At 32.1% G+C, this 24358-nt stretch overlaps 1 protein-coding gene across 1 annotated transcript in view; it reads right to left on the bottom strand.

Annotated features, from left to right (window-relative positions):
• The window catches only part of SI (sucrase-isomaltase), a 101686-nt gene extending 78880 nt beyond the window's left edge, over window positions 1–22806 (bottom strand). Inside the window, exons 1-12 of the mRNA XM_043594978.1 lie at window positions 22689–22806; window positions 21296–21432; window positions 14688–14805; window positions 14277–14386; window positions 13165–13316; window positions 11585–11756; window positions 9822–9921; window positions 8762–8874; window positions 6447–6572; window positions 5737–5868; window positions 5530–5649; window positions 3652–3765 (exon numbers count right to left, since the gene is read on the bottom strand). Of these exons, the coding sequence (XP_043450913.1) occupies window positions 3652–3765; window positions 5530–5649; window positions 5737–5868; window positions 6447–6572; window positions 8762–8874; window positions 9822–9921; window positions 11585–11756; window positions 13165–13316; window positions 14277–14386; window positions 14688–14805; window positions 21296–21432; window positions 22689–22806 (1512 nt within the window). The remainder of the gene's footprint in view (window positions 1–3651; window positions 3766–5529; window positions 5650–5736; window positions 5869–6446; window positions 6573–8761; window positions 8875–9821; window positions 9922–11584; window positions 11757–13164; window positions 13317–14276; window positions 14387–14687; window positions 14806–21295; window positions 21433–22688) is intronic.
• Between the last annotated feature and the right edge of the window lie 1552 nt (window positions 22807–24358).

The raw sequence follows: 24358 nt of genomic DNA, 5'->3' as shown, positions 1-24358 counted from the left end.
CTCTTTTAATGTATTTTGTATATTTGCACTTTTCAAAATTCTGAAAGTATTTTTCTCTAATGTCTATAAATTATTTAAATGATGCTACATGTATTTAGTGTCATTTAAAAATCAACTCAATTAGTATTTTTTTTAAATTTTTTTTTCAACGTTTTTTTTTTTATTTATTTTTGGGACAGAGAGAGACAGAGCATGAACGGGGGAGGGGCAGAGAGAGAGGGAGACACAGAATCGGAAACAGGCTGCAGGCTCCGAGCCATCAGCCCAGAGCCTGACGCGGGGCTCGAACTCACGGACCGCGAGATCGTGACCTGGCTGAAGTCGGACGCTTAACCGACTGCGCCACCCAGGCGCCCCTCAATTAGTATTTTTAATATTACAACCAGCAGGTTGAAAGCATTGGAAGTCACAAGGCAAAGGCCTCAGTGAATTGATAGTAATAAGTATACCTACAGATATTCAAGTATCATTCAAACCATCCCAAATTGAGTAATGATTATTCCTAGGAATTGTCAATGCCATTTTTAGGGATGTTTCTGAAAGTTCTTTTCTTTAAAATCCATCGGAAATTGTGTACAAAAGTTTGGCAACTTTTTAAAATAAAACATTTAAAAAAAATCTTGGTATTTCATAATTTCATCACTTCATATTTCAACTAAGTCTACATAAAAATAGCCCCATTTTTCAAAGAATTATAAAAAGAATTCACTGAATTTTAAGTCTGTCACTGAATTTTAAGTTTCCTAGAACTATGTGTTAAATTGTTGAGCTTTTTTATGGAAAAATTCTGCTTATTAGATTTTTAAGAATGAAATCATAATAACAACACGATCAACACAATATATATATTTGTTCAGAGAAAGTGGAAGTGATCTTTGAATTTTAAAAATACTGACTGGGTACATTTATTTTGAAATTACAGCTTCAGTCTTTTTTTTTTTTTTCAACGTTTTTTATTTATTTTTGGGACAGAGAGAGACAGAGCATGAACGGGGGAGGGGCAGAGAGAGAGGGAGACACAGAATCGGAAACAGGCTCCAGGCTCTGACCCATCAGCCCAGAGCCCGATGCGGGGCTCGAACTCACGGACCGCAAGATCTTGACCTGGCTGAAGTCGGATGCTTAACTGACTGCACCACCCAGGCGCCCCTTTAAAGTTTTTTTTTTTTTCAACGAGCTTCAGTCTTTATTATGCCAAATGCATTAGTCTCTTATTTCTCAAGTATTAGGAAATTATTTCAAGAATGTTGCAAAAAAGATAATTCAAGTATATTATATATCTATATACAAAAATCTATTTTTCAATGAAAATTATGCTCATATTGTTTTCCAAAGTGATTTTAATATTTAAAATTAAAATTCAAAAACATTAGCTTGGCATTTAAATTATAAATCTAGGAAATGATGACACTAAGTTTAAATTTGACAAAAAAATAAAATGTTTTCAGTTAAATAAGAATACTTTGTTTTATTGTACATTCATTCTATCAGAATAATCTGAAGAAAATGAAAGAATTAAGGAAACAATTTTATCAGTAGGATTTGATAGTTATTCAAGTAAAAGCTGGAAGCAGAATAACCATTGCTTATACATCATATAAATTAATTCAGTGATGTTTAGTGAGCTTTGAAATCGTACTGATTATATTGCGTTTTGTTTTGTTTTTTAAGCTTAGTCAAATGCTTATGTATTAGGAGGAGAACAACTCCACCTTTCTCAGATGCTCCTCCCCTTCCCTGCCCTCCCTCTCTTTGGAGTTGAATCAGGTACTGTATTTATGTTCAATGGATATAGGAAATGAAGTATTCTCTTTCTACAGCACAGTCAGATTTTCTTTCACTATTCCTAAAGTATCAAATACTGTAACTGTGCTCCAGTGGACTCAAATTATTTCATTAGCAGAAACAAAAACCCAAACATTTTAACTTAACTAATACAACTGAAGTTGGAGCTAGAATTAAAAACAAAACCAAGAATGGAGTGCAAATTTTTTTGTTATTTCTATAGGCTGCTAGGTATTATTGTGACCTCACTAATTTTGTGTCCAATAACTAAAGCCTCTCCATTATCATTCTATTCTTAAGAATCCTGAAGAGTATGCTAACCTCTAACTCAGTTCCATGTTGTCAGGTAAAAACATAATTTTCCTCTTTGTATTCTCCACAACATACCTGATATACTGATGGTGCAAAATATACACTTAACTAAGTAATTGATTAAATAATCACTGAATAAATAATGAGCACTTCGGGGTGCCTGGGTGGTGCAGTCGGTTAAGCGTCTGACTTCATCCAGGTCACGATCTCGCGGTCCGTGAGTTCGAGCCCCGCGTCAGGCTCTGGGCTGATGGCTCAGAGTCTGGAGCCTGTTTCCGATTCTGTGTCTCCCTCTCTCTCTGCCCCTCCCCCGTTCATGCTCTGTCTCTCTGTCCCAAAAATAAAATAAACGTTGAAAAAAAAAAATTAAAAAAATAAATAAATAAATAATGAGCACTTCATGAAAGTAGAGCTATTGTGTAACTCAACAAACAAAGACATGGATGTCCCTAAGACATCCATTATCTACTTCTAAAAATCTGTGCAGTTGTAATAACTTTGAACAAAATCTCTGATGTTCCTCTGTATTCAAGTTTATTAGACTTCTTTTTTCCCCTGGAACATAGAATTGTGGGGTCACCAAGTAGTTTCACTCACCAAATATGGTTGCAGTTTCCATAACAAAAGACACTAAATCATTCTATATGGTAAACCCAGAAATAAGTAATCAATAGCTACAGATACAAAACTTCATCCAAAGAAATTTTCAAACATTAGCATTTCCCTTTAATAGCTTTACCAATAATCTAGGATTTTGGTTGTTGCTGTTGTTGTTTATCTTGAAATAAAACATTTAACCTATTTCAATTTTGATTTGTTTTATTCCATAATTTACTAAAAAGAAAGTTTCTAGGGGTGCCTGGGTGGCTCAGTTGATTGAGCATCCAACTGTTGATTTCAACTCAGGTCATGATCTCACGGTTCCTGAGTTTGAGTCCCACGTAGGGCTGGCTCTGTGCTGATGGTGCAGAGCTTACTTGGATCCTCTCTCTCCCTCTCTCTTTGCCCCTCCACCACTCGCATGCACATGCACATGCATACATGCACTCTCACTCTGTCTCTAGCAAAATAAATAAATATGCTTTTTTTTAAAAAAAAGAAAGTTTCTAAGGGTTAGTGATATGTTATTTTGTATCCATAGTGCTGCAATTGCTTGAATACTGTAGACTATAATAAATGTTTTTAAAATTGCACTACTTACCTCCAAATCTTGCTGTTTTCAAACATAAATTGTTAGTCATAAAAATATGGCATCTTACTGATAGAAATGGAATTTATTCTATAAAGTGTATCACTGAAGAAGAAAACTTGCAATTTGCAGTTTTTACTTAAGATTCTTTTCTAACCCAGGAACATGACAGGTATGAATTTATACATTCTAGAAAAATATTATAAAATTTTTAAATTTCATGTTCAAATGATTACAAAATTTACTTTGTCAACTTTATAATTATTTTATATATTTTATTTATTTATTATAATAACAATAATTATTTATAGAAAAATAATTCTATGCTAATTGTCTAAAATTAGTGATTTAAAATAGCTACTTACAATCCAAAGTCCATCATATTTCACTTCTTGATGGAAAATGCTGCATTCATCTGCCCACCAATCTATGCAGTTTGGATTAGTAAAATCAGGGTATACTGTTAATCCTGGCCACACCTAAAAGAATAGATCATTCATATATATACATATATAAAAGGAAAAATAAATAAATGATAACTCAACGTTACTGAGTAGATAAGAATAGTAAAAAAAGCATTAAAGTTATAATATTGTACTTCTTAAGGTTTATGTGATCCATGCACCATCTATATGTATAATAATCTTAGACCTATTTTAAAATGTTTTAAAAAATAAAATAAAATGCATATAATGAGAGTAAAGTAGAGAGAGAGAGCATAAGGCATTTAGGAAGGCAAAAATATAAAAACATGGGATGAAACTGCTATTTTGCAACTAAATTTATTTCTTAGCATACTAATGGGTTAGGTTAAAAACAAATAAAAACTAGACAATGTATTCATTGTCTGAATAAAAAAAAGTACACGGTTTAATTTCCAAAAGCATTTGTTTCAAAGAAATTCAAGCAAAAAAACTCCTTGTGTATTTATTATTTATTTAACAAATGAGAATATGACATTTGTTTTGTGCTGGGTAATGTTCCGAGCATTTTTATAATTAATAGCTCATTTAATCTTCACTAGAACTACAGAAGATGGGTATTTTTTTAATCACTGCTTTACAGATGAGTTAGTCACTATAATTAAACCCACTTTACAGATGAAAGAAGTGATAAACAGAGAAACTAAATACATTTTTCAAGATCACACCGCTAATCAGTGGTACAGAAGGAATTCAAACACAGCAATCACATATCTGAGTCCAGGCTATTAGACACTACCCATACTATGCTGTCTTTTTATACTTCTTAAAATTATCTGCTCATTACTTAAAGTAATGACAGACTAGAGAAATTCAGATTCAGATGAATGAAAAAAATAATACTGTTTTATATCCAAAAATATGACTATTGGCTATCCAATCTGTTCACAGCAAATGGAGTAGGTTTAACAGGGTATATTCTGTGAGATATTAATAGGAATTATGGGAAGAAATTCAGCCTTTGTTTCTGATGGAGCTCATAATTATTTGAATAAGACTTTCACCAGAAATTTTGATATTGATGAATTCAATAAAAAGTGATGGCTAGTGTATCTTCATTACAGTAAATAATGCTATAATACATGTTTTTTATACACTGACATTATCTCTTACTTTATTTCCTTTGACTAAATTACAGAAGTGGAATTACTAAGTTAGTGTATCTAGACTTTATAGTTTTTGATATGTCTTAGAAAGCTGTCTTCAAAAGAATATGTGTTCTGGTTAAGATTATGCATTTGGGAACTAGTCATTTTCATAACTCTTCTTTATTAGCTCTGTGATATTAGGGAAGTTACTATACCTATCTCAAATTCATTTTTTTCACCTATAAAGTAAAAATTCTAATTATAGGTATGTATCTCATTATTTTACTGTGAGGATTAAATACAAATCACAAAATTTAGTATCCAGCACAAAAGTACTCAATTTATAGAAGTATTTATTTTACATCAAAATATCAGAATTTTTGTAATAATCTAATTATATTTTGTTAGTTTTGTTTTAATTGTGTATAGCATTGAAATCTATGTCTTCTTACTAAAACTGTTTTAGAGATAGAAATTATGAAATATTTCCTCTCTAAAATTTCTTTACACAATTAAAATACCAATCTAAAATTTCTTTACACAATTAAAATACCAAGTCCATATTTGAAAGCAAATACACACACACACACACACACACACACACACTTATGAAAACTGTCATTACACAACAGAAAATCTAAGCAACACAACTTTAATGAATATCATAATTTACCTCGCCAATAATTGCTGTAGTCCCATCTGAATCATTTACCCACACATGTTTTGCATTTCCCCTCTCATAGGTGGCATATGCCGTTCCATTGCTTAGCTTATCTATGGAAATTGCGGGATCCTAATAATAGAAAGAAGAAACTATAGAAAATATATTAAGTTACAAATATGTAAATACTAAAAACATATTAATACATAATGTCATTACCAAGATGATGACATATTTCTGTCCATGGTCGTGCAAATCTTGAACAAATTCAGGGAGGCCTTTAAATGCAACTTTATCATAAGTAAAGTCTTTCTTTGCTTCCATATAGTCAATATCAGTGACCTGTGTATCCTGAAAATTAGTAGAGTATATTTCAATAAATAGTACTGAAAGGACTCTAATCACTTCAACCTTTAAGCCCAATGCTTTATAAATATAATGATTAAAAGGTAAATGAACTTAGATCTCTTTTATTTTACTAAAAACCATGAAATAGTTTATAAACTAATTTTTCTAATTCTAAAATACAAAAACATTAAGTGATTATTCACATTTTTTTCAGTGATGATCACTGAATAAGTACTATATTTTATATACAGGAATCATTGTATAGAAAACAAAGCCTATATGCTACATAAAATACGTTAAAAAGTATATAGGCAGTAAAAAATAATCTATTTTAAAAAACTGAATATGATGTTCACAGTTAAACATGTATTCTAGTATAAATAATAATTAGTTCTTAAAATCTCAAGTAGACCTGGCCTTGCGTATAGATTTAAAATATCCTTTAACATTAAAACACATCTTAATAATCCACATTTATATTATATAGTATAATATCATGTGTAATGCTGACAATCACATTTATTATTATGTGACAATATTTAACTTGGTATGTAATCCCATAAACCCTTCATCCCACTTACAAATGGTATGCCAGCATCCCGATTTCTTTTTACCACTTCTTTCACTACATCAAGTGACTTATAATTCCAACGACTCAGCTGGAATCCAAGACTCCAATATACTGGCATTGCGGGTCGTCCAACAAGCTTGAAGTAAATGGATATTTGATTAATTTCAATAAAGAACATTAAAATTATTATTAATATGCTTATTATTCTAATATCTCTGATATTTATTTAACTTAAATTACATATTTTGAACAAAGAATTAGTGTTACCTGCATTCTAAAATGCGTTCTGGATTTTATGTTAGAATTTTATTATAAATTAGTGTGTCGTCACAACAAGAGGACATGACTTTGCAAATACATGGAAATCCAAGTGTAAGTAATACTAAATTGTTTTAACTAAAACTGAGTATTAAGTTATAGTATAGTATAGTATAGTATAGTATAGTATAGTATAGTATAATAACCTTTTTGGCATAATGATTTTTTTTAATATAGGCATACACATACACACACATTCCATGATTTCTCTATCATATATGCATAAAAAACTACAATGTAACAATTCTTAAGTTACTTATATTGGGTTATATATTCTATTCAATTTAAACATTAAATTTATTTTAAAAATAAAATAGTATAAAAATTGAAAAAGTTAGCATTTTTCATCTCATTTCACAAACATCTTATGTTTCACTACATTTCATTATAGATTTGGACATTTAATTGAAATTTCTTTGTGTGTGTAGTATACACATGTAACATAATTTTTCATAAAAGTATGTAAAATATTATTATATGTTATATTAGCTCACATATTATTTATATTACACTCTATACAGAAACATTGTTTTTAAAACTATTCACCAGTCAAATGAATTGCTTTATATTTTAACATATTGAGACCTCAAGAGTGTTAGCTTATACAAAAAAAAATTGTTTTTCTTCAAACAATAAAGTTTCTTTTGCCTACTCTCCACATAGCTTGTACCTCATTTAAATGCAGTGATTAACTATATTACATTCTACACAACTATTGTATCTTATTGCTTAAATACACGCCTTTGGAAGACTGCCCATAAAATGATTTAAAGCAAGTGCACTACTATACTAAATGTATGCTGCATTCATACGCCATGCATAACTCAGACTCAATTCCTGCTGACCACAGACTGTACTCAGCATGTAACAGACAACAATCCTAGCTGGTATTTCACAAATCCAATGTCAAATTCTTTTTAAAAAATGTGCTATCCACAGTTTTGGTGGTGTGGTAACCATATGCAAAGTTGTATAAAGGCCAGCCTAACATTGTAATTATAATTTAGTATTATAGATTGTAAATTTTGTATCCTTTTCTGAAGTTCATATTTATCAATAGCAATTTGGGAATTGTTAGATACTGTAAATTATTTAATTGTGTAAAACTCTACCTACTCTCATATCAGACATTTGGATCCTAATTAAAGAAAAGTTTTTGATAGTAATTACTTCTCTTATAAGATCATTTTAGCAAATGGGAAATGTATATCAAAATACACATCAATAAAACAAGATTTTAAAAATAGACATAATCCGTAAATCTTAGGCCAATAAAAATAATTTATTTTTCCATGCTAACACCAAGAATTATGTACCAACAGTCACAGGAGAAAAATTATATAAAATAATTATATAAAAGAAATACAGAATTATATTTTAGAAGCAGACTCAGGGTACCCCTGGATTCCTTGTCTCTCTAAGACCCACCTTGGACTTAGGTACATGAAGACATTATTTAATAGGGAAGCAAGAGTTGCTTAGACAGATGACATAAGACTTCACACTATGTTTCAAAATCTTCTGTTTTAAGCCTGAGCATCAGAGACAATTTTCCTGGAGTTTACCTACTATGCATTAACAGCAAGTTTTACTAGTCTTCCTTATAACTCATTTGCCTCTAGGATTTTTATCAAAGGGGTGTATGACCTACGCACCCTTGCGTATCCTCAGCCTTGAATAGAAAATACTTTCCTTGGCTTTATCCCACCAAAGTAGGTCATGAATAAGTAAAGATTTAATATGCAACATTTCAAAAAATCCTACTCCTGAACTCAGCTGCCTAGAACCAATAAATAATTTGATATAAGAAATATAGACATATAAATATGCATAGTCATTATTGTATAGGAAAGACAAAAACAAAAACCACCTACTCATACCTGAAAATGGTAAGATTTAAAAATATATTTAGCTAAGAGGCCCCAGATATCTTAAATAAAATTAGACATGATGGTTGAAAGAAAAGTATAGTAGAAATTAATTTATTAAAATAGATGTAAAACATACCTCTTGATACTGTTGAACTACTTGTTCTGGTGTATCTCCTAGAAAGATGTAAAAGTCCAGAATTCCGCCAATAACTCTGTAAGTTACTATTGGAGTAGGCTGGATGAAAATTTCTACAAATTAAATTGGAGAAACATATATAACTAGTAAAAATATACACAGTGATAAAATAACCGCAGTGTCTATTTTAAGTACTTCATATTAACCATACATTTTTGCACTGTTTTTAAATAACTAAGGTAAAATAAGATACTAAAGATAGGAAGAATATACGAGAAAAGTAGAACGCCACCATCTATGAGGTTTATGATAGGAAATCACAGCTGTTTCCTTCTACAGATGTTGGCAGAATCTCTCCCTGGAAACTGCATAGCCAGGTAATCAGTCCTTTTATAACAAAATTTTGTTTTCTGAAATTGCATTTCAATTAGTTGTGTTAATTGAAGATTCTCTAAAAGGTCATATTCTCACATTAATTTTTAAGAAAAAACTACAGAATTTTTTTTCTCTACATAGACAATAATTGCCTGGATAACCATTTTAATATACTGTTCTCGCTGGGACACTGTTGAATTTTGGAACTTTTTATTATCACTAATTCATATGTTATACATTGGTATTACACTCACAACATTTAAAAAAACATTCTACATTACTTGAATTATGATAAACTCAAAAATTAATCTTCTTCTTTCTCTCCCTATATTATATAGACTTTCCTTTTTTTTTTTTTTTGGTTGTAGTGGTATGTTAAATTATCTTAACAAGTGAGGCTGTGGGAATGGGAATATTCCTTTCCATGGATGTGTTTCACTATTGCTGTGAAAGCTCTGAAGAAAGTGCCTGACTATAATAACATAGTATACTCTCCCCAAAATAGACACACTTATAAGTAAAATTCCATTGTCTTACTCACTACAAACTCTGCTTGTAATAATTTCATATACTAAATCATTACCAATAGAGTTTACTCTGACATACATTATTGGAATAAAGAGAACAGTTCAAACATTTCAAGTTATATCTCATTTAAATATATTACCAGATAAAATACTCTTACCCATTGCATTGCTGTTCATTAAGAAAACACCAAATGACTTTCCAGAAGTATCTTCGATGCACATGAAGAATGTCTGATGACCATATAAATTATTATTATTCTGTAAGGCAAAAATTTGAACATTAATTTTAAAGTATATTTAAAGTAAAAAAGATTATATATTTAACATGGTCTTTATATATTCCCATTAGTTTCTGTAATTTACTCCTCATACTTCTATACTAATTACTATACATACCATATGAAACACTGTGGCAAAAAAATTAACCTATTTTGATTATTAATATGTTACTATATAAAATATGTAACATAATATATTCATTATACTATGACTAGATTACTTAACTTTCCTTTATGTCTTATCTGACTGAGTTTTAATTAGCCATTCATGTTAAGAAAATGGCACTTTTATTCATTATGGTCCATGTTATGTCCAAGGCAGGACAGGGAATTCCAAGATGACGTCCAACCTTATAGAACTTCCCCACTACATTTGCTATAAACCAAGGAGTACATGAAATAGCTGAGAACAATTGGGAATACACTTATAAGGCAAAAGAAAAAAGAATTCCTGGCTGATAGGATATGGAGGTTCCAAGAAAAGAATGAATGGAAAATAGCCTGGTGTTTATTAGGTGTTCATTACAGATAGTGATGCTATAAAAACAGACTGGTAGAATCTTTATTAGTAGTAGTTCTGTACCAAATGAGGCTCTTTAAAGCAACCACCATTTATTCATTTTTGGGAATGAAATAGCACTGGCATTTTAAAAGTCACTAACAATTGACTCAAAGCAACCATGAATCAATTAAAAATATTAAAATTTTTTTAATGTTTAATTTTTGAGAGAGAGAGAGAGAGAGAGAGAGAGAGAGAGAGAGAGAGAGAGGTGGGAGTTAGGGGCAGAGAGAGAGGGAGACACAAAATCTGAAGCAGGCTCCAGGCTCTGAGCTATCAGCACAGAGCCTGATGAGGGGCTTGAACACACAAGCCATGAAATCACGACCTCAGCCGAAGTCAAATGCTTAAATGACTGAGCCACCCAGGAACCCCTAAAAATAATTTTTTAATGATATGCTCTTTGTTCTAAAGAATCTCATCTTAGAATTATATACAAATATATACACAAAGACTAACCTGTAGTGACTGTCATACTAAAACATGAACAAAAGTTTAGAAATAAAGACTAATTCTGCACGGGGGAGTTTGGGAGAAGTTCTTATGAGATTAAAGTTCAAATTATCTCTCAGTGACTTATTGTACAAATGATAAGGAACCTCAAGTTACAGTATTTAAAAAGGGAACCAACCCTCTGTGCAAATATATAAACTTATATAAGATTATCATATGTTATGGAAGGGGAAGATGCAGACACAGATGTACAATATGATGTCCAATAAACAGGCAGACACCATATCATACAAAGTGATAGAGAACACAGTAAGTGTTTAGAATTATTCTAGCTCAATGACTAGCCATGTATTGGTTTAAGCATAAGAATGATTGAAAAGGGAATGATAGAATACAAAAATCAAATCAAAAGAAAATATTCATAAAATAGATATACCTATTTGAACTAAAATCTGTTGGTTACTTTTTGAGTTAATTTGAGACTACTAAAAATCATCACCCCTGAAGTAAACAAGCTCCTATATTAGGTTATCACTGACATACAATAAATGATGGCTTCAAATAGGGTAACATTATCACCTTCTCCAATATAATGATTTTATTTACATAAAAAAAAAAAAGAGTTCCTTACGTCACCGGGAAGTTGATCCCGGGTAAAAATTGGCCATGTTTTCCAGTTTAAATCGTGACGAAATCTCTTATGAATATGTTCCCCAATGCCATAAATATATTCACTGGAAAGTCTGGTTGAAATCTGTAAATACTGGTCAGAGTACACCAAAGGACCAATGCTGGTGTCAAACCTGTACAATAAAATAAATAAATGATCTAGAAACAAATAAAATGTTCTACAAAATAAGGATCTATGTTACCATGCTGAATATTTCACTTTAAATATGTCAATCTTTAACTGTGATCACTTCTTAGGAATATATGAATTATACCATAAACAGAATTTGTTAATTTCATCAACACAATTTGCTTCATCACCACCAATATGATTCTCCGTATACATCCTCTCCTTTAATCACCACAAACTTGAAGTGTAACTACCAGTATCAGTTCAATTCTACAAATAACACAAATTGGGAAAATTATGTCCTGTGTTCTAAGGTGACAAACTGGTAACTAGCAAAGCCAGATTTCAAACCCAGTTCTGCCTTGCTCCAGAGACACTATTTTAAAATATAGTACTAAACTAGCTTTCACACCTCTAACACATATATTAAAGTTAGGTTCAAAATAATTTTTCCAAAATTAAGAAGATTGTATGTTGGATTCATATCAGATATATCCTACAAGAAATGTTAAATGCATTTAATACTTTTGTGACAATTAACATAATGTCAATTGCAAATCATTAAAATATATTTAAGGAAAGTAACTGCTGAGATTTAATCTTGACAATTGCTCAGTTAACCTTTTTAATTTAATGTTTATTTTATTTTTATGAGAGAGAGAGAGAGAGAGGGTGAGGGGCAGAGACAGAGAGGAAGACAGAGGATCCAAAGCAGGCTCTGCACTGACAGCAGAGAGCCCGATGTGGTGCTCGAACTCACGAACTGTGAGATGGTGACCTGAGGCAAAGTCAGAGCTTAACTGAGTCACCCAGGCACCCTGCTCAATTAACCTTCTTAGAGATGCGAGATATCTTAAAAATTGCTAAATCCCTTGCTGCAAATATCCCCCCAAATTCATTCATAATGAAAGCATTCAGGCAATATTTAATTAAGTATATACATTTTCATACACATTATTTCATACATATGTATTTTTCATATATATATATATATATATATATATATATATATATATGAAGTCCTTTAATATGACCATGGGAATTAGCCCCTTTCTGAATAACTATTTGATTCTAAAAATTGGCAACAGAATATGATAAACAATGGGGAAAGGACAAAACAGGAGTTCTAGCTATGCAAAAATACAGGGAGAGCTAAAATGCTTTTCGGTGATGCTCTTTACCTTCATCTTTGATTGGCCCTAGTTTGTACATTTTCATTCACCTTTGTACCTTTCATCCACAGGAAATAAAACTGCTTTACATTATAGTCTTTACAAGGATGCACATCCACCCATTTGGGAGGAAATTTATTCTTTCTGAAAATGCCTTAAAATTAAACTTTTCCTAATTCTATGACAGAATACAATTGACTGGTTATTTAACCTTAGAGAAATGTAAAATAAGATACTTACAAAATTCTATTATTGCTTTTTCTAATAACTTTGATGCTAAATGGATTTTCTACAACCTGCACGTCATACAATGTATTAGAAGCTGTGGTACCAGTAAATTCTTTTACTAACTGATGAGGAACTTCATATCTTCTATTATTTGGATCAGTTATCTGTAAAGATTAAACAATTAGCATCATTTGATTGAAAACCATTATTTCATCTTCCAATTCAAAATTAAGTATCAAATGCAAGTTTTGAATAAAAAATACTAAATTTAGTAACTTAACAGAGGAACTATTAATCTGGCCATAAACTTAATTCTAACGTTGTTGTATGGTTATGCACAGAATTGTATACATTGTTAAGGAATATAGAATTGGTCATAAAAGTACCGTATATAATAAAAATATTTTTGGCTGATAAAAATATATATTAATTATATAATATAATATTAATATATATTAATGATAGTATTACTAAATATTGATTCTTGAATACTGTATCTTTGTGAGTTTAATTATTCTTATTGCTTTTTAGTGTTCATCTCCTTAGAAATCCCATGAAGAACTTTATATTTGGTTAAAAAAATACCTAATTCTTGTGAAATTGCTGAAAAAGTAGTGTACAAAGAATATGGTGTTGTTTTCACTTCCAAATCCAAAAGATCCAAAATTCAAGTAAACTACTCACTTACAAAATAATAGGAATTAGTGTCTTTAAAATCATGAATAAAAGGGATACCTGTAAAAAGAACTAGTAAGTATAAGTCACATGTATACACCACAATTAACATGTTTCTCAAATTAAATTTTAAACTAATCCTTCATCATAGTCTATGGTTGAAGTAATAAAAACTGCTAAAGTTTATTGAGTGTTTACTCTTCTCAAGACACTGTATCCAATATTTTACATTGAGTGTATTATGAAATTTTTCAAAAAGAACTGCCAGAGAAACTATTCTTATGATACATTTCAGTAAACAGGCTCAGAGAACTGAAATAACTAGTCCACTTAGTCCTTTGCTTTGGAATAAGTATTTCTTAAGAGAGAAAATGTCTTGGTAAGATGAAGAATGTGCTCATAACTTCCTTTTATGATTAATTCCTCTTTATAAATATCAAAAAACAAACCTTAAATCGGAAACGATTGGGTGTCTGATTTTGAGTTGTGATAAGAACACTAGTAATGTCATTTCCAAAGAGCGTAGGTGAAGGTTTCCTGTTTAATTTGGCTTCAAGCCCTTAAAGAAAGAAAAAAAGTTGGTGCGAGTGATTTTATTTATAAAGAGTAATAACTATTAAATATTTTTAATATTTTTATAATTGTATTTCCTTTATTACAAATAATGACTTCTTTTATTATTTGGAAGATACAATCTTGCAAAAATAAAATCCTTGATCTAACATATTTAAACATTCTTGCATACAAATTTCCCACTTGATTCTATTTAAGATATTTTCCCAAAGAAAAATTTAAAATATATTTTTTGTTTTCCAATTAAAATATATTATATTGGATCACCATGATGGAACATTTCTCACCAATACTTGTTGTTATCATTCTCTCAACATTATAGCCATGATTATCTGCGAAGAAGCACCAAGGAATAAGAGAGTCATTCCATGGCTTCCAGCAGCAGCCTCTCTCTGAGCAAACTGCCTGTTAAAACATTTATAAAAGGAATCATATCATATGATTAGTACTGTTATCATGTGTTAATACCTAGTTTTTAAACATCCATTCCAATAAATGTTTGAATTAAATGCCTGGAAAACAAGCTGATTTCTTCAAGAATACCGTATGTTAAAATAGCATGTATTCTCAGGGCCCCTGGGTGGCTCACTTGGTTAAGCATCAGATTTCAGCTCAGATCATGATCCTACAGTTCTAAGGTCAAGCCCCGCGTTGGGCTCTGTGCTGACAGCTCAGAGCCTGAACCCTGTTTCAGATTCTGTGTCTCCCTCTCTCTCTGCCCCTTCCCTGCTCATCATGTTCTGTCTCTGTCTCTCTCTCTCAAAACTAAGTAAACATTAAAAAAATTAAACAAAATCATCTATTCTCTTGTTCCTTTCACTTAGCAGAAATATAAATATTTGATAATGTGAATTAATTACATCCTATCAGAAATTGATACTCTGAGTTGTGATTTATCCAATTTACATATCTGTGCACATTATTGTAAACTTATGTTTTTCTTTATGTCTTTGATTTTAATTTTTTTTATTTGAATATACTGCTCAAAGCAATCTACAGTTTCAATATAATCTCTATCAAAATACCAACAACATCTTTCACAGAACCAGAACAAATAATACTAAAATTCGGACAGTACCACAAAAGACACCAAGTAGCCAAAGTAATCTTGAGAAAGAACAAAGCTGAAGGTATCACAATCCCAGATTCCAAGATATACTACTACTAAGCCTATGTTTTTTTTTAAAGTCTGCCCTATGAGTAATTATAATGTATTCTGTTGTCACATAGTCAATACAGAAGAACTGAAATATTTTTGACTATCAATTATGTATCAAGCTACAAGTGAGTGTATAAAGATGAAGACATGCCCTGAATTCAAGCCTACATAACATGTTTAAGGCAGTTATTTACAGCCACTTGTTAGTTTAATATTTTAAGTAAATAATTAAACTAATTTATGTACCAGGTGGTAACTAGTTGTAGCCATTATATCCAAAGAATAAAGCAAAACACTGAGCTCTTGAGTAGTTTTATGATCTGTATGGAAAGATTATGTGAAGTGGAAAAAACTATATATGCTTATGTAAAAAGTTGAGGCACATGGTAATTCTGTGTGTTAACACTGATATAATTAAAAATCTACTTAATATTTAAATTTAATAGTGTTACACACTTTCATAATTTGAGCATCTGTGTGTTTTTTTCTTGCCTATTTGTCTTGAAAATAGTTTAAAGCTACTCTTTCAGAGGCTGACATATTAACTTATCTCCTACTTTAACATCAAATTAAACTGGCTTCAGATACACATACACATGCACACACACAAGTACAAACATACATACATGTACATTGAAAATGGAAGTACAATTTGACCTGATACTTTAGGGGTTCATTACCTATCAGAATCTAAAGTATGTGTGACTTCTGATCAGGTAATTTTCCCTCTAGTTATAGAACTTATAGAAGTACTCCCAGCAATAGAAAGAGATAATTACACACACAAAAAATTGTCATTTATGGTAATCTTTACAAGAAGCTTTTTAAATGTTGGTACAAAACTGAGAGGTAGAACTAAACATAGAGAAACGGATTTGGGAAGGTGTAAAGCTGTTAAGAATATATAAATAAGCAAACTATAATCACATTTTGCTAAAATAAAAAAAATATAGTAAAATGGAGTTACATGAAGTTCTTCCAAACATACTATATTTGGGTCCTAGGGCTGTTCTAATAGGATTGTCTGAATGAACAGAAATTTATTCTCTCACAGTTCTGGAATCTAGAAGTCCTACTTCAAGGTGCTAGCTGAACCATGCTCTGTCCAAGGCTCTAGGAAAGACTGCTTCCTTGTCTAGTCATAGCTTCTGATGGCTCCTGGAAAGTTGGCATTTTTTGATTTGAAGACACCATACTCCAATCTGTACTTCCATCTTCACACTGCCTTCTTCCCTGTGGTTCTCTGTATGTCATCCCCTTCTCTTGAAGGGACACCGGTCATTGGATTTAGGACCCACCCAAATAGCAAGATTTCATTTAGCATATAATTACATCTGCAAAGATCTTATATCCAAGTAATGTTTATTTTGAGAAAGAGAGGGACAGAGACAGAGAGTGGGAGGAGGGGCAGAGAGAGAGAAGAGAGGGAATCCTAAGCAGGCTATGTGCTGTCCATGCAGAGCCTGATGCAGGGCTTGATCCCATGAATCACAAAATCATGAGCTGAGCCAAAATCAAGAGTTGGATGCTTAACTGACTGAGCAACTAGGCTCAAATAAAGTCATATTATAAGGCTCCAAGTTGGGGCGCCTGGGTGGCGCAGTCGGTTAAGCGTCCGACTTCAGCCAGGTCATGATCTCGCGGTCTGTGAGTTCAAGCCCCGCGTCAGGCTCTGGGCTGATGGCTCAGAGCCTGGAGCCTGTTTCCGATTCTGTGTCTCCCTCTCTCTGACCCTCCCCCGTTCATGCTCTGTCTCTTTCTGTCCCAAAAATAAATAAACGTTGAAAAAAAAATTAAAAAAAAATATATAAGGCTCCAAGTAGACATGAATTTGTAGAGGACATATCATTCATACCACTACATATACACAGCAAAATACTAGTTCAAAACTGTATATCCTCATTGTTTTAAAAAAGCTTTTTTAATGTTTATTTATTTTTAAGAGAGACAGAGACAGAATGTGAGTGGGTTAGGGGCAGAGAGAGAGGGAGACACAGAATCCGAAGCAGGCTCCAGGCCCTGAGCTGTCAGCACAGAGCCCGACGCGGGGCTTGAACTCATGAGCTGTGAGATCATGACCTGAGCTGAAGTCGGACACTCAACCGACTGAGCCACCCAGGCGCCCCAATCCTCATTGTTTTTAAAATATGGATAATTTTGGTTTATCTTTAGAGATTTTGATAATTATTATTTATGTTTAGTCATTCTGCCTATTTTTCAAGATTACAGGCATTTTCCCCTATTATTGTAATATTGTTTAAAAAGCTACTTTTGTTTTTATTTAAATTCCAGTTAGGCTTAATAATCTATATATAATTAATTTTATGATGTGAGCTCAGTCATTCTCAATTAGTCACTTCTGATATCTTTGTAAACTCTTGAGTTAAAAGAACCCCTTCCAGGAGCCTGGGTGGCTCACTTAAAGCGTCCGACTTCGGCTCAGGTCACGATCTCATGGTTCATGAGTTTGAGCCCCAAGCTGGGCTCTGTGCTGACAGCTCAGAGCCTGGAGCCTGCTTCAGATTCTGTGCCCCGTCCCCGCCCTCCCCTGCTTGCATGCTCTGTCTCTCTCAAAAATAAATAAACATTAAATTTTTTTTTTAAAGAACCCCTTCCAGAATTGTTAATGACATGAAAGTAACTGGATATTTGCAGTATCATTCTTTTTGCTCAGGAGGAACAGATGAGGCAAGAACACAATAGTGAATGATCCCATGAAGACTTGTTCCTGTTTAAGTGAGCTAGCTGCTTAGGACAGCCGCTGGGAAGGAACAGGTGCTCATAATAATGTCTAATATTTGAGTGCTTTCAGTGCATTACATGTTTAGTCCCTTCAAGAACTCTATGAGACAGGGGTGCCTGGGTGTCTCAGTCAGTTGAGTGTCCAACTCTCAATTTCAGCTCAGGTCACGATCTCCTGTTTCATAGGACTAAGCCACATGACTGGCTTTGTACTGACAGTGTGGAGCCTGTTTGGGATTCTCTCTCTCCCCTTCTCTGTTCCATCCCTGCTCATTCTCTCTCTCTGTCTCTCTCTCTCTCTTCTCAAAACAAATAAACTTGATAAAAAATAAATAAAATCCAGTTAGTTAACATAACGCAGAGTGTTAGTTTCAGGTGTACAACATAGTCCACACTTCCATAAAATACCTGGGGCTTATCACAAGTACCCTCCTTAATCCCCATCACCTAGTTAAGCACCCCCCCTACACACACCTCCCCTCTTGTAACGATCAGTTTGTTCTCTATGGTTAAGAATTTGTTTCTTGGTTTGCCTCTCTCTCTTTTTCCCCTTTGCTCATTTGTTTTGTTTCTCAAATTCCACATAGGAGTGAACTTCAATTTTCTTTTTTCTTAATTGGAAAAAGCAAAAAAATTAAAACACATTAAATACCCATCAATAGTCATAAACTTTGGTGGATAAAAATACAATAAATTTGTTTTTTTCTTATTTTTATTATATGTGTGTTAGTATACATATGGAATTACATGTAATATTGTTATTATTATAGTTACAGCAATTGATTGTTTTATGGACTGAACTGTGTCCCCCAACAATTCTTAGGTAGGAAGCCTTAATCCCTGACCCCTTATCTGACTGTATTTGGAGATAGGGCCTTCAAGGAGGTAATTAAGGTTAAATGAAGACATAAAGCTGGGATGCAAATCTGAAAGGATTGGTGCTCTCATAAAAAGAGGAAGAGATGCCAGAGCATGGTCACATATATACTCTCTCTCTCCTTCTGTGCATGCACAAAGGAAAGACCAAATGAAGATACAAGAATCCAGCTGTCTACAAAGCAGGATGAGATGTCTCGCTAGAAACCAACGCTGGTAGCATCATGACTTCTAGTCTCCAGAACAGTGGGAAAGTAAATGTCTATTATTTGAGCCACTCAGCCTGGCATTTTATAATAGAAGCCCAGGCAGATTAATACATTCTGGGTAGAATTATAGCTGCTGTTAAAATAAGTTCACCTTCTTTTCTTAAATGACAAATACTTGTTAGCTGAAATTTGTTAAATTCGTAAGTTTAATTTGTTTCACATTGAAAACACTCTTTAGCAACCTTACAGGCTGACAGTAAAAACTAATAGTAGCCATCAAAACCTTAAACAATTAGCTTTTAAATATTGTTTCCCTGGAGCACTGGATGTTATATGTAAGTGATGAATCAGCAAAATCTACTCCGGAAACCAGTATTACACTGTGTGTTAAGTAACTAGAATTTAACTAAAAACTTAACATATAATAATTAAATAATAAATTATAAGTAAATACAGCCTTCAAACTAAATAAATAAAATAAAATAATTAATGTCATTTCCCTTTAAGATCTTAGCAGCCCATATTGTCCCTAATAGAATTCTATGTTAAGCTTCAATTGTTCCCTAAGAAGAATACACCTAAAGAGAATATCTGGCCAATTATCTTAGTGTGTCACAGTAAACACTATTTATCCAGCTCTATTATCATTAGGTAAACTATAAAGACTAACTGTTCCTAATACTGTCCTAAGAAAAATCTCATCCATTTGCTACTTTTCATAGCAAATATTAAAAAATTATGTGGTAACTATGAGGTAGCTTAGGTTAAGGCTAATAGAAAAATTTATAGTTCATTTACTTAATCTGCTTGTGATGAAAAGAGAGAGAGAGGTGAGATTCAGGTATGTCTATTACAGATAACATATATTATAGATCTGCATATTACATGCATATAATACATAAATAATATACTATAGATATGCATATTACATTAACATATATAATATAATAATATATAATATATAATTAATATATATTTACATTATGTGGGTATTATAGATTACATAGATATTGCAAATTGTGAACACACACACACATTCACACACAAACACACACCTTCACTGACCTTTAATCTCATAGGTTATGAAGACTAGGAAGAGTCAACTCAGGGTTACATGAATCCATTAAGTTACCCTTAATTTTCTCCATTTGGGCTTCTCCCAAACTACCAAATAATTAAAAAATAATAATTTTCCAAAATATCATATTACTTTATTTTCCACAGACAATTCTTGTTTTTAATTGTTTTTAATGTTTATTTATTTTTGAGAGCTAGCAAGAGAGAGAGAGAGAGAGAGAGAGAGAGAGAGAGAGAGAGCAAATGGGGGAAGGGCAGAGAGAGGAAAACACAGAATCAGAAGCAGGATCCAGGCTCCAAGCTGTCAGTACAGAGCCCGATGCCTGGCTCGAACTCACAAAGTGTGAGATCATGATCCGAGCAGCAGTCAGATGCTTAATGGACTGAGACACCCAGGCACCATTTCCACAGACAATTCTTAATGCCATCATTACAAATACTTTTATGGAGCATTCATTTTCTCTCATATTCTCTCTCTCTCTCTCTCTCTCTCTCTCTCTCTCTCTTATACTCTCAAAGGTTACAATTTTTTTAAGAAGTAGATTTGCAAGAATAGGTTTCATAAAGGTTTTTAAAATTAACAATAGGTTGTTAAGCACGAAAAATATTAAGTTGTGAATTTAAATTGAATAGAAGTACAGGAAAGCAAGCTCAGTAATTTCTGTTATTTCTCATCTCTTTATACAGAGCTACAAGAAAAAGATAAATGTAGCCCAATTGATGGCTAGATCTTTAAAAATATGGCATTGATCCGATATTGAGCAATTATCTTAATATACTTACTATAATATATATCTATTTATAAAAAGCATTAAAGTCTTTTGTTGCAGACCTTTGTTGGTAATTGATCTGGAATGCAATTTATTCTCTCATTGATAGGATCATTTAGCTCACTTGGACACTTTCCTGAACCAGGAAACACAGTGGTTGTACGAGTGGTAGGTGGGCTTGAAGTAGAATTACTAATCGCTAGGAAATAGAGAGGTCAATAAAATAAAACACTGTGTTAAATTAATATTTTCATATTGTGGGAGTAATAAATACCTTACATTGTAAGAACAACTAAATTTATATATAATAAAAATAAAAATAAATTTTACATTAATAAAAAACTGACACTTTCAAGTCCTGGTTACCAAAAGAAGATATCCAAATGGTATTTAAAAAATTGTGCAGAGCCCTACTGAGTGTTTTTGTAGAAAACCAAAATATTTTCACAGAAGATCTTGAGGTAGATTCAAAAGGAAACAAAATGTACATTCCACCATATTTACAAAAAAATGTGTTTTATAGATGAAGAAAGAAGATGGAGAAATATGGATGGGAGAAGGAAATAGAGAAAGAGACAAGAATTACTGCAGAAGAGAGAAAGGTAAGAGGGAGAAAACACGTTGGAGTGGACAGAAGAGAAAGCAGGGCACAGCAAAGAAAAGTAAATCCCAATTCTATATAAGACCTTTCCAGTAATCAGATATGGGTAACAAAATTGGTTACTTCACAAAGTAGTGAGTTTGCAGTATACTAGAAGAAAGTAAAACAAATGACTAAGAGCAGTAGAAAATTAACTATGGTTAGACTAGAAGATACTTTGTAACATTATCCTTTCCAGTCCTGATTTGGTCTAGAGAGAATGAAGAAAAAGGGAAAGCAGGTGAGGTGGATAGGAGTAGTATGCATTTACTCTAAATGAGGATAGAAATATTCAGAAAAAAAATAGATAAACTTTTCAAGCTTTGTTTCACCTTCCCTCTATCCTTTTTTTGTTATACATCCTCTCTCCTTTAAAAAAACAAAAACAAAAAACAAAAAACAAAACTGAGCCTAAAATAAAGAGGGAAGTCCCATAGATTTTCCACCCCCCACCCCCACTTTTCCAAGTATCTGAAGGCCAGAGCAAAAACCTAGGTATTTCCATTAATAAAACAGTAGATGATTATTCCTCCTCCTTCCATTAACACCTTGATCCCTTTGCCTCTTCACTATTTCTCAAGCAACACAACGTGGGGAAGGTTATTAATGTCAAAGCAGATAGATTCCTTAATTACAACAGCTCTTAACTAAAATAACTGTAATAGATAGAAAAAACTGGAGTAATTATGTAACTTCCCAGAGATCTTTCTTAACATTTCATCTCATGTAGATAACTTTTAAAAACCTATAACTAATATGGAGTAAAGTTTCTTTAACTTCACTATAAAGTGTAAGTATTTTTTAACATTACTTACCTTCAACAGCAGGTGTCCTAGTTGCTAAAACAGCAATTAGGGCAATAGCTATTATAGTAACTATAGCAAAAAGGACAATCAGAGAGATTTCTAATCCAGAAAATTTCTTCCTTGCCATCTAAAGGAAGAAAAGAAATATATGTTTAAAATGTAAAATATGTACTTACAGTACACCACCATCATTATCATTAAAGTATATACATTCCTCTTTTTTTTAGCTACAACACAAGCAGAGCTGCAGACGGCTCTGTTTATAATCTAAATAAATATTGGCAAAAATGTAAACAACACTTACAATTTTTAATAAACTGAGTGAATTTGTGGTACACATTATTGTGGTAACTAAGGTGAAACATAAATAGTGGAAAAGCGAAGCAAAGATCTTTCAGCAGATGTGCCTTGCTCTCTCATTTTAGGGCCTTTCTCAAGTGAAAGAAACCTACCACTTGCACTGTGTTCCCTACTTCTCACAATTTTAGGAAGGAGATGATGTTATCCACATTTTGCTTCTTAGCAACTTCAAGCTTAGAGAAAATAAGTTATTGTCTCTCAAAGTCAAAATGATTTTTAACCATAGTTAATACAATTGGATCTCAATTTCAATACTGCTTTCTTATAACAATACTGTGGAAAAGAATATAAATATATTTGGAAAGAATATACATATGAATATAAATATAAAATATTGTGAAAAATTATATATGTATACAGTATATATTTGGGAGATGTCATTTAAAAAAATGTTTGAACTGCATGATCTCCAAGTTCCTCCCTCAAAATGAAAATAAAATATACTAAACTCTTGTATCAAACACAGGTGCTTATTTTCTGATAACATAATACATTTCAGTTAGTATACAGAGGATACTTAAATGTAGATTGGGAAGAGCTTTTTTTTCCAGCGATTATCTTAAATTTTATTTGTTTAGTTTAGTTTTGACCATACATCTCTCATCTCTCTTAGTCTTCAAGTTTCCCTGACTTTTCTGTATTCTACGATTTTTTTATATAAATCTTATTCAATGGCATATACCCAGGTGGGAATTTAGAATTTCCATGGTAAATGCTTTAATAAATTGCAGATATTATTTTTCTTAGATTTTATTTAAATTTTAGTTACTTAACATACAGTATAATATTAGTTTCAGTTGTGCAATATAGTGATTATAAATTGCTGATTTTAAAATAAAACTTTTGGGCTCTCACCCTAGCCTCTTCTGTAATTATCTAGATCAGTTCATATCCAGTTGCCCCAACCTAAAAACTTCTTTCATTCATTCATTCAAAAGGCCTCTTGGTTCTACCTCCAAAATATTTTCAGAATTATACCTTCATCTTAACTCCAACACTGCAACACCTTTTTTGTATAACATATCTTCTTAGTACATGTTGTTTAGTCTTTCTTCAATCCTTCCATATCTGCTTTTCTAGGTCACTTCCAATTTATGCCAGTTCAAATGCCATATCCTTTGTGAGTTCTTTCCTACTCTTAGAGGCAGAGTTAATCCATCCTTTTTTCCATTTTACCATATTACATAGCATATCTACTACCCTTCTTTATACATATGTCAATTTCCTTAATTGTATTGCTCTATTCTTACTAGCAATAATCATGAAAGTAGTTCCAAGCCTGACATCAAGTAAGCACAATTCATTTTTTAAACTGCACC

The sequence above is a fragment of the Prionailurus bengalensis genome, chromosome C2 (assembly GCF_016509475.1).
Source record: "Prionailurus bengalensis isolate Pbe53 chromosome C2, Fcat_Pben_1.1_paternal_pri, whole genome shotgun sequence".
Taxonomy (NCBI): domain Eukaryota; kingdom Metazoa; phylum Chordata; class Mammalia; order Carnivora; family Felidae; genus Prionailurus; species Prionailurus bengalensis.
This window is presented reverse-complemented; position numbering and strand designations above follow the sequence as displayed.